General features: G+C 38.9%; 1 protein-coding gene across 10 annotated transcripts in view; it reads right to left on the reverse strand.

The window, feature by feature from the left end:
- The window catches only part of ANK3 (ankyrin 3), a 663391-nt gene that overhangs the window by 178832 nt on the left and 472334 nt on the right, over positions 1-12225 (reverse strand). For all 10 annotated transcript variants that reach the window (XM_038533992.1, XM_038533998.1, XM_038533996.1 and 7 more), the window contains one exon: positions 3021-3119. In XM_038533992.1, coding sequence (XP_038389920.1) covers positions 3021-3119 — 99 coding nt within the window. The remainder of the gene's footprint in view (positions 1-3020; positions 3120-12225) is intronic.

Here is a 12225-nt window from a genome sequence, read left to right on the forward strand (position 1 = left end):
GTTCACACGCCATTTACACGGCACAGGAGAAAAGAAAATCTCTGTGAAAATGGAATGGACGGGAGCAGCCTGGGTGGCTCAGCGGTTTAGCGACGCCCTTAGACCAGGGTGTGATCTTGGAGACCCAGGATCGAGTCCCATGTCGGGCTTCCTGCACGGAGCCTGCTTCTCCCTCTATGGAGCCTGCTTCTCCCTCTGCCTGTGTCTCTGCTTCTCTCTCTCTTTCTCTGTGTCTCTCATGAATGAATGAATGAATGAATGAATGAATGAATGAATGAATGAATAAATAAATAAATAAATAAATAAATAAATAAAAATATTTTTAAAAATTGAATGGACAGTAAAAAGGAGTCTGCATCTTATTCAAAATTAGATAGTCTTTCAGAACAGGGAGGCAAAGTGGCGGAGAAACCAAGTTTCATCCTGCAGTTGCATAGGACACAAAGTTGCAGACTACATTATTTCATATCTCTCATACTTTTATCCAGAAGAGGTTTTTTTTAAAAAATTTTTATTTAATTATTTGAGAGAGAGAGAGAGAGCGAGCAAGAGCATACAAGTTGGGGGAGGGGCAGAGGGAGAAGCAGACTCCCTGTTGAGCAGGGAGTCAGATGTGGGGCTTGACAAAGGAGCCCCTCCAGAAGAGTTTTTATGTTTTAATTCTGGTGCCACTATATGCCCCATAAACATGGACCTGAGTTCCTCATATACCCTTTCCTCCTCTCACTGTATCAAATACAGCAAGTAAGTGTTTGATACTTGATGCAAGATGATCAAAAAGGAATTTTTGATTGATGATTTTATAGAGAGAGGGAGAAATAAGGTAGTTCCCAATCCACATACCCACTAAAACCCCAGCTGGATATCCAGGTATATCCCTTCTGGCTCCTCTTTCCTGCTGGGCTCTAGTATTCCTCATTTTTCTTCATAAAAATTCTCCCTACCCACAAATGATCCTTTCTCTCTACATGGTAATCAAGTGGCATAAGCATAGATTCTGCTTTATTCCTTACAATCTCTTTAAATAGCCTACATTAGTGGAAGACCTCTGCCATTTAAAGTGATAGCCCTACCATACTGGTTATGGCTTCATACTAAATAATGCAAAGCCAATTTGAAAAGAGCTGTATTCAATTTACTTGTTCAGGCAGACAGTCCCCTAGGGGTCAAACTACGTCTTTCTTCCCTTCTTTTCTCTAGGAAGCTTATTTCTTTTAAGGTACAGACACAGATTTTAGATTTATTAGTTATCAGGAAAAGGCAGCCTGGATCTCCTGCTAAGTGCTGACAGCTGGGCTGTCTTCAGGCCCAAGTATAGATGACAAACTGTCCATTGACTTCATGAAGGTAGGGATGGTGTCGTGCCGTCTTGCTCCATCATCTCACTGTGTCTGCCCCACAATAGGCATACTCAATAATCATTTATTGATTGGGTCAATAAATGCAGTGAGCAGTAAATGAAGTAGTAAACCAAGGAACTATAGGAATCAAATTCAGGTTACCAGGCCAGTTTTAGGAGTATGGAGATCAGGATTCCTGCAGAGGAATTCCTGCAGAGGAAGCACAGGACCGTGGGGACTACGATGATAAGACAGGGAAAATGACCCAAAACCCCGAGATAGGGGGTTGTGTATAGGGAGGTCACCTTTTCATTAGCCTCACTCTTGCTCACACCTTATAACAAACACATGAAATATTGAAAAAGATAATTCCTTGGTTAGAAGTTTAATGCTAATTGGACCTCTGAGTTATACCAGCAATGGCTGGGACTTCTGGCCGACTCTATGTCAACACAGTTCACAAACATTAGCTTGATTAAGGGGGCTGTTAATTTTCTTTATTTTCAGATAGAGAAATTACATGCAGATGATTTGACAGCATATCGGAGTCAACTGGCTAAGGTCAGCATCTGGGATTCGAACTTGCTTCTTAGACTGTTCTTTCCTCTACCCACAATGCATCTCACTGAATCAAGCAACATGCTAAATGCCTTAGCCAAACAGATTTGTGTTTGTTTGTCTTTTTTTTTAATTTCCAAACTGCGGTAAAAAAACCACACAATATAAAATTTACTCCCTCAACCATTTTTAAGTATACATTTCAGTAGCATTAACTGTATTCACATGGTTATGCAACATCTCTAGAAATTTTTCATCTTGTAAAATTGAAACTCTATACCTGTTAACCAACACTCTCCATTTCTCTGTTCCCAAAGCCCCCAGCAAGAACCATTCTACTTCTGTTTCTGTGACTTTGACTACTCTAGATACCTCATAGGAGTGGAATCATTTAGTACTGTATTTTTTGACTGGCATTCACTCAGGATAACGTCCTTAAGATTCGTTTATGCTGTAGAATTGACAGGATTTTCTTCCTTTTTAAGGCTGAATAATATTCCATTGTATGTATACGTTACATTTTCTTTATCCATCCATTGATGGACATTTGGGTTGCTTCCACCTCTTGGGTATTGCGAATAATGCTGCAATTGAACACGAGTGGGCAAATATTGCTTCAAGATACTGTTTTCAATACTTTTGGGCAAATATCCGGTAGTGGAACTGCTGGATGGTTTTATCTTTTGCTTTTTGAAGAACTTCCATATGGTTTTCCATAGTAATTGCACCATTTTACATGTCTACCAGCAGTGTGCAAAAGTAGATAGATTTGTTTTTAAATAGAATAACTGTCAGTTTTAATATCAAACTGACCAAACAGCCTAGCCTATAGTGTCAAGGAGTGATTAAATTCTTAAAAATGTCACTCAACTAAAACTCTAAACCGTAGGCCTTGGTTTTTATGATTAAAGCCATACACCATTTAAACATGCATGACAGAATTATAAATATGGATCAGCATCCCATTTTAGGGCAAATAAATTTAGCAGTCATTTTCACAGAGACGACGACAAATGAAGTAAAAGCAAAGGCAGTGAGTGTTGAGCCAGTGTGAAGGTCTCGGGGGAAGAATTGTTACTTGCTGAAAATAAGTATAAGCATGTACAGGGATTGCACTCTTACCCTCGTTTTGGCATCGATTTTAGCTCCTCGGTCAAGCAATAGTTTTACCATGTTGGCATTTCCTCTTTTTGATGCAACATGTAAAGGTGTGATGTCATTCTGTGGAGGAACAGGAAAAAGAAGAGTTTGGTATCTGCAGTTCAACCCAAACATCACTTCTTCAACTTCCCCCAACTTTTCTCCCTTTTTAAAAATTATCATTGTGAGCAGAATGCTTCCCAACGTTTCTGACAGTAACTTTACTCAGGGGATCCCCCCTAAAAAGGGATAAATTTTAAGGAACATACTCTGTGGGATTGGGTCTAACTTTATTTCATTTGACTGAGGTGACTGATAGGTGAGATGGCATTTTTTTCCCCTCTAAAATCCTGCACCATTAAGTCAATGTATTGTCCCATGAACTCTGATGCCCATCAGCTGGTGAGTGGTTGACTGAGTGGCTGATGACGGCTAGGACTCAGTGAGAGGAGTATCATGTTCCGCAGAGCCATCTCTGGGTTCATTTGAGCACAAGATATCCAGGGAAGACAACAGCAACTCATGGTGGGAAATTGGTCAGGAACAAAGTCACAGGACTTCCATGCATGTGGGGCTTTTAGAATGTGTTCACAGGCATTTATTAACAATGTTACAGTTCTCTGTTTTCACATTTTTAAATTCCTGTTGAGGAATATACATATTGTTAGAACAATCTAAAATTCCAGTTGTGACCTTTCAATACCACAGGTCTTTCCTCCAAGCATCTTATAGGTGCTAAGGTTGTTTCCAGACTGTCAGGGCAATGTGTGCATATAGTGAGAACATTATCTATTTTGGCTCCTCACTCCTATGTAGTGGCAATATGGACTTACAGTCCATTGTTCCCATAAGTCAATTATATGATGTATGACCTAGGCTCATACAGGGTTATGTTCTTGTCATTTGGTAGCAGCTACAATATCATGGCTCCCAGGGACTGACTCTGCTCAGGTGTTAGGCTCTGTGCTCAACTCTTTACTATCTCATTTAATTCTCACAATCCTCACAATGCCACAAACAATCTGACCTATAATATCCATTTTACTGATGCACAAAGAGCTGGCAAAACCAGGATTCAAATTAAAATAAAACTCAGGGATCCCTGGGTGGCGCAGCGGTTTGGCGCCTGCCTTTGGCCCAGGGCGCGATCCTGGAGACCCGGGATCGAATCCCACGTCGGGCTCCCGGTGCATGGAGCCTGCTTCTCCCTCTGCCTATGTCTGCCTCTCTCTTTCTCATGAATGAATAAATAAAATCTTTAAAAAAAAAATAAATAAATAAAAAAAAATAAAATAAAATAAAATAAAACTCAAACTTAGGTTTTGAGAGAAAGGCACGAGCTTCATGTACTCCTCACTCTGGTTCAATACTTATCAACCTTTTGGTGATATTATTTCTTCTATGCTCCCTGCTATTTTGCCTTTTTTTTTTTTTTTTGTATGCAGAAGTTTAAGAGGAGGAAGAGAAAAACCCAGGCATCATAGTATTTCACCCACAAATACTGCAATTTACTCTAACAAATAAGGATTTTTTAAAACAAGTAATCAGAATACCATTATCATATTTAACAAACTAAAAATAATTCCTTCATAACACCAAGACTTAGTCAGTGTTCAAATGCTCCCATTATGTCCAGTTAGCTTAGAAGTATTGTTCAAATTAGAAAAGCCACATCTGCATTAGTTGGAAATGTCTCTTAAGTCTCTGAATCTTCAAAGGTGCCTGGCTCTGTTTTCTTTTTTCCCTATTTATTTATTTATTGAAAAAAGCTGAGTATTGTGTAGACTATTCTCACTTCCAGATTTAGTTGCTTTCATCCTCATGGAGTGTTGTTGAACATTCTTTTGCCTTGTATTTTCTATAAACTTTCCCAAATATTATAAACTATAATGCTCCTAGCAGTACATTCTCCTAGCTGAAAAACTCTTACCCTCTTTATTCTTAGGTGCCAAAGTATCAACTGATACATAAAATGAAGGATGAAGAAAGAGATCTCAAGAAACCAAATTTGCTTCAGTAATGCTGGTGGGGAGTACACAGGATGAGTACCATTGCTCTAGACCAGGGTAGACAAACTTCTTCTGCATAGGGCTAAATAGCAAATATTTTCAGCTTGCAAGCCATACAAGGTCAATGGCAACTATTCAGTTCTGCCATTGTAGTGCTAAAACAGTCATATAAAATACGTAAAGAAATGGGAGTGTTTGCGTTCCAAAATTTTATTTACAAAAACAGATGGTGGGCCAGATTTGACCTAGAAACAGTAGTTTGCTGACCCTGCTCTAGATCTACCAGCTATGGCTGAAGGTTTCAACTATGGGTAACAGTTCATGAAAGAGGGAGTAGAGCTATATGCTGTGCATTACATATGCTGTGGTCTCCTTTAGTGTGGACTATTTTTGGCATGAATGAAAGCTGGCAAAAGAAAACAAAACTCCTGGTGACTCTAATTGTATAGTTTGTGCCCATTGTCCAAGTGCAAGTGTGAGTCACTCCAGTGACCAAGCAGAATACTGGATGAATACTAGACCTGAGATGGCAGGTAGAAGAGCAGGTTAGGTCTATAGGAAACATGGTCTAACAGGAAGCTTACTGAGCCCAGAGCAGGAGATGGCACAAAGGTCTCATCTCTTTCCAGCAGGAGTCAGGGCTTCCATGTGATTTCCCTTTAAAACTGTGCCCTTGCCTGGTTGAGAAGGACTTAATTAACCTCCATTACAAGTAGGCTAATTTTAGTGAGAGGAAGACTCTACTTCTAATTTTGCTCTCTTCCATATTCATGGACTCTTTCATACGGTGATGCATAGATGTCAAAAGGATGCCTTGGAGTTCTAACTTGCACATTTTTCTACACCTCTCTGACCCTGGAGGAATACTTTATATTTCTGCAGCACTTAAAAAGGGCTTACATTTACATAATTTCATTTTATCTTCACCACACTCTTTTGAAATAAATCATTCATCCTATTTGACAGATAAACTATGGAATGGAACTGGTCAGTAATTTGTATGTTAAAAGACAGTGAATTAGAAGCAGAATCAGGATGAGAATTCGGTTTTCTAGACCCTTGGCAGTGGTATTTTTCAGTAACAGAAACAACTATTGCTTTTCCTGTCAAATGGAGCTTCAGAATGATATATATACCTCTGCATTCCTGAATCTGGTAGTGACTGCTTCTGTCAATTAGGAACAAATCAAAATGAAAGTGGTACCTCTAGACCACTCAATGTGGTTCATCAGTTAACCAATACAAATGTTTTATGTCCTTCTATGCATAAGACCTGCTGTATTAAGTGACCAACAAAATTATGGAATCCCAACAGATCAAAAGAGCCCAGTGATATTAGAGATGAAAATGCATGTTTAAGAGAACCCTCTTTTGCTGCTCACAGAATGTATTCTAGGATGCGATTTGGCGGTATATATGAAAAGCCGCAAAGCTAAAACCACAGACATAAGGCAGAGATTGACAGCCATAGTGACAGGGTGGGAATGATAAGAAAGAATGTAAACTCAGCTAACTCTTGGCTACAATGGCTTAATCTTCCACATTTATAGCCTGATAGGCAAGGGATGCCCATTTTCAGACAAAGATACTATTTACCTGGAATCTCTCCAGTAGAACAGTGAGCTACAGGCATCAAAAGTCAGGGAATTTCACCAAATATATGGGATTTCAGTCAAACAGAAATCCTTGGTAAGAAAAACCACAATCTGGGGTCCCTGGGTGGCGCAGCGGTTTGGCGCCTGCCTTTGGCCCAGGGCACGATCCTGGAGACCCCGGATCGAATCCCACATTGGGCTCCCGGTGCATGGAGCCTGCTTCTCCCTCTGCCTATGTCTCTGCCTCTCTCTCTCTCTGACTATCATAAATAAATAAAAATTTTAAAAAATTAAAAAAAAAGAAAAACCACAATCTAGGAAACAAAGACTTCCTTTGATGGGCTCATCACTAGACTTCACACAACTGAGAAAGGCATCAGTGAACTTAGAGATACATCAGTATAAGTGATGCAAACGCAAAGGGGGAAAAAGGAGTAGAAAAGAAAGAACAGAGTCTCATGGCTGGGGGACAGTACAAAGCAAATGACTAGGAGTTGCATAAGGAGAAGAGAGAAGATGGGGTAGGAGAAATACCTGGAGAGACAATGTTCAAGAATTATCTCAAGATAATGAGATGTACGAGACCATATATCCCGGAAGCTCGGAGAACACCAAGCAAGATAAACTATAAACAGACAGACATGTCAGTCCAATTGCTGAAAATAAAAGATAAAGGAAAAATCATAACGGTCACCAGAGGGGAGAAGCATAAATTTCATATTGAGAACAAGGACAATAATTACAGCCTCAGATATTATGCAATGCTGAAAACAAAGTGGCATCTTCAAATACTGAAAACACCTGTCACCTGAGACTTCTATACCCAGTAAAAGTACCTTTAAAAAATTGAGGAGAAATAAAGACTTTTTAAGATTAACAAAAGCTGAGAGACTCCATTACCATCAGACCCATAATATAAGAAAATATTAAAGGAGGTTCTTCAGGGAGTGGGAATATGATACCAGACAGAAGCTTAGACCCACATAGAAACACAAAAATGACAAAAATGAAGGCAAATGTAAAAGATAACTGATTGTCTAAAGCTGAAACAGTGAGAGTGAATTGAGGGCTTTACAACATATGCAAAAGTAAAATGCACACCACCCACACATAGATGGAAAAGTTAGAATGATCCTCATGTTAGGTTCTCACACAATGTGTAAAGTGACATAAATTTGAAGGTAGACTGTGATAAACAACATACAAACTAGGATATATTATTAAGTAAAAATATGCTCTTACATTTGTGCATAAGTATATGTATACAAACGTTCTAAAAAAGCTATAGAGATATGGACTCTAATGCTAATAATCTCTCAGTACTGAGATTATAGATAATTTTTTGCTCCTTTATGCTTTCCTAAATAATTTCTGCTATGTGCATTTGCATAACATACAGTGAAAAATGGTTGCATTTCTTTTTTATCATTACCTAATTTGTAGCCCATCATCACCATCTCTGTCTTGGCTCGTACTATTTGCGTTTCCCACTTTGATAGCCACGGAGAGGTTTTAGCTACTCGTCAACTTTCCTTATATTTGAACTTTGAGGGAACCTCTTAAGCCTGGAGGTATCCTGAAGGTACATATTTATTATTAATGTTTCCCCATCGACATAGAAAATTAAGTACGGCTAGAGTTAAAGCTCTACATATTCCTTCCAAGAAGAAACCTGAATTAAAACTTGGATAAAAACAAATTCAACCTAGAGTTTTGAAGCTGACCTGAATTTAGTGCAAACAAGACTAAATACTACTCTAATTTTGTATAAAGTAGCTTATTAGTGGAATTTTTTTCTTGTACCAAAGATACAGCATTCAATATAATAGAATACATTAGCGTTTTGGAAAATTTTGTTCTGTAACTGATGAGGATGTCTGATTCAGTCTAATCACCTATTTTATAGATAAGGAGGAGGTCAGGGAGGTTAAGTGGTTGCTGGGACTCACAGAGCTAGAGGATCTGCCGTGACCCCTGGGATTCCCGATCCCCAGACACTGCCCTTTCTATCTCACTGAGCTCTTTGGGCTTATTTAAAATCACTATTTTCAGGGCACCTGAGTGGCTCAGTCAGTTAAACATCTGCCTTCGGTTCAGGTCATGATCTCAGGGGTCCTGGGATGGAGCCCCAGGGCCTTGGGCTCTGTGCTCAGCAGGGAGTCTGCCCCTCTACTCCACCCCTCCTCTGCCCATGCTGTATCTCAAATAAATAAATAAAATCTTTTAAAAAAAATCATTATTTTCATCTCTAGCACAATAGCATCTTATTTCACTGAACTTTTCCATTAAACTATTCAATGTAATAATTATTCACCCTAAAAAACTGTGTAAGTCTGATTAGCCAGTGCCTTCCTTTCTCTGGCATTTACTTTTCCTCAAGGCTTTATGAAAGATGGTGCATAGAGACAAAAACCAATCACATCACATATGTTTTATAAAGAAAAATAAAGGAAATTTGCTGTAAAATACTTAATGAAGATATGAACAGGATTTGGGTAAATATTCCAAATTTTGACTGAAGAAAAATGACAGTACTCAGCAGGTTTAATTCTCTCAGATTTCTCAGCCAATAACCTAATGGATCGCTACTGTATCCCCTCTGTGTTCCCCTATGGTGTGACTGCTAGCCTTTTCTTTCCAGTCATTCATGTTCTTCTATGCTCATCTCCTTTTATCTTGATTTTTCAGTAAGACGTCTCACCTACAGCCTATTCTTCTTGAAGATAGCAACCACTAGTTAAGGAGTAAAAATCTCAATTCCGAAGAACAGGTTTGCCTTCCACTTTTTGGGGAAAGGAAAGCAAAATCAGCCAGAACAGGTCAGTTGTCCCAGGACTCCTGCAAATTCCATATAGTCCACATCCTCACAGGTACTCCATATCATCTATCTCATTTAGCCCACACTCCAAGTCTAAAAACAGGTACTAATTTTTCCCTCTATTTTACCGATGAGGAAACTAGAACTACAACAAAAAATCAATATTTTGCCCAAAGTCACAAAGCTGCCCCAAAATTTATGTTTTCAGTAGCCTAGATCATGCTGTTCCTGAACTTTTTTTTTTTTTTTATGATAGTCACACAGAGAGAGATAGAGAGAGAGAGGCAGAGACACAGGCAGTGGGAGAAGCAGGCTCCATGCACTGGGAGCCCGATGTGGGATTCGATTCCGGGTCTCCAGGATCGCGCCCTGGGCCAAAAGCAGGCGCCAAACCGCTGTGCCACCCAGGGATCCCCTGTTCCTGAACTTCTAAACAGCACAAATACACAACCAATCCTTACTATTAGAGCATTCCTGTGCAAGCAGATCCAGAGAACAGTGTGGTCATATTCTATAGCAATGAAGAGCTAATACTCTACAGCCAGACCGTTCAGTTTCAAATCCCAGGTTGCCTCATACTAGCTGCCTAACCTTAGATGAGTTTATTTACTTTCTCTGGACCACAGTTCTTATCTGTAAAATGAGGCAAATAATAGTATTCATGTTACAGACCTGTCATGAGGATTAAATGAGTCAATAAGGGTAGTCTTAAGAATGTTTCCTGGCATATAGTAAACATTATACAGTATTAGCTATTACTATTCTTTTTATTATTTCTCATGTGGACATTTAAAAATGGATGATGTGACCACATCTCACAAAGACGTTATTATAAGAGAGTTTGGTTAGAAAAGACCCGAAGTAATGTGTTAACTCTAAGAAGGTACAAAGGGGGTAGTTCTTAGGATGGAAACAATGTTCCAGAAGTATCTACTCAGCACAGCTCAGCCCATGAATACCTCAGATGGAGTCTGGGGTAAGTTGTGGTGGAGAGAAAAAGAAGAAGGGGCAGACTGGTGGCTTGTAGAACATGATACACATGACAAAATGTAATATAAACATGGAAAGCCATACTTTTTTTATTTTTTTAATTGACTTCCAGGGACGTGGAAGAAACAACTACCTGTCTTGGGAAATGGTGGAATTGCTGGCTTATTTCTTTCTTCTCAGCTGTTTCTGAAAAAGCTGGGCCAATTCCCTTTGAAACTGTCACCAAAGCCAGATTTGTTCTGTAAATTCCTAAAGTGAAATCAGGGCCACTTCCTACCTTACTTGGGATAAATAGAAGACTTTTCATTCCATTTAAATATATAAAGGGCAGTTGACTTCTGATCCCCTGTACCCTCCTCTTCCTCTGTCTTTTTTTAAAAACATCTAGGAGGTTATCACTAGTAGAAGAGTAGATGTGATAGCAAGCAAATCTTTCAGGTAGTGAAAAATTAAACAATATCACGATTTCACTTTAGTTCCTTGATATGGTCCCAATTGAATACAAATTCTAAACTAATTAAATGTTAAATTGAAAGGGAAATGGGTATCTTCTGGTAGTTCTTATACTTATTCTACTATGGTTTTAAAAGTTTGTCAAAGTGGCAAAACAAGATATCTGAAAATGAAGTTTTCGATGTGTTAATGACTTGCATTTAAAATACACACTTTTCAAAATCTGTATGTGTTTTCTTTCTAGTCCCTTTTTCACTATCCCTAATATAAGAAGAAAAATGGTTAGTAAAATAAATTCAGAGTGGGCACTGTGAAGATATTTAAGCAAGGACTACTGGCATCCTTGTCCACCTCATAGATATTTATCTTTTGAAAAGTCTTATAGCCTCTGAGAGGAGGACTGAAGGAGGTCAGAATATGCCACCCCACAATATGCCACGTAGGCATTCACTCTGTTTGGAGCTTTCTGTCTGAGAGCAAAGCACAGATTTCCCTTTGGGAAGGTATTTCCCTCTCTCAAGCCAAGAATAAGACACCTCTTAATCTCTCATTGGTGGAGAAAGCACAACTGGGATCCGCAGAACTGACCAACCCTTACCTTCCATTAGTTTCCCTACCCATACATTTACCTTTCCCAAACTTACCACCTCTAGACACCCAAATTCCCAGCATTTGACTTCACACCCTCCGCAAATACATTACCCTTTGTTAAAAAGGCTATATAAGCCCCTCGGCTCTAACTAACTGCCTCCTTGGGCCTTCACTTCTTTTCTATGAATGTCTTTGTATGCATCATAAGCCTTTTTCCTGCTTATTCATCTTTTTTAAATTTGCAACACCCAGGAATTAAACCTAGAGGTAGAGGAACAAGTTTTTTCTTCTACCACAAAGTCATATCTGCCAATCTCCAAACAATAAATGTCTGGTAAGAAATATTTTACAGTTATATAGATTTTGATACAACGTAGAAAAAACATGGAATTGAATTCCTGTTCACTTTCATTTCCTCGAGAGTGTAAGAACGTGTTCTTTTTCTGCCGATTTTTATTGTTTTCCATTGCGAGTCTTCTCTGATTGTTTATTTTTATAACAGGCTTATTGAGATATAATTTACATATGATAAAATTGGCCATTCTAAAGTGTACGATTCAGTGGTTTTTAGTATATTCACAAAATTGTGCAACCATCATCAGTATCTATTTAGAGCAGCTCTTCATCCCCCAAAGAAACCCCATCCCATTAAGCAGTTACTTCCCATTCTTCTGTCCATCCCTCAGCCCCTGGCAATCACTAGTCTACTTTCTGTCTCTATACATTTGCCC

Source organism: Canis lupus, chromosome 4, assembly GCF_011100685.1.
Source record: "Canis lupus familiaris isolate Mischka breed German Shepherd chromosome 4, alternate assembly UU_Cfam_GSD_1.0, whole genome shotgun sequence".
In the NCBI taxonomy this organism is placed as follows: domain Eukaryota; kingdom Metazoa; phylum Chordata; class Mammalia; order Carnivora; family Canidae; genus Canis; species Canis lupus.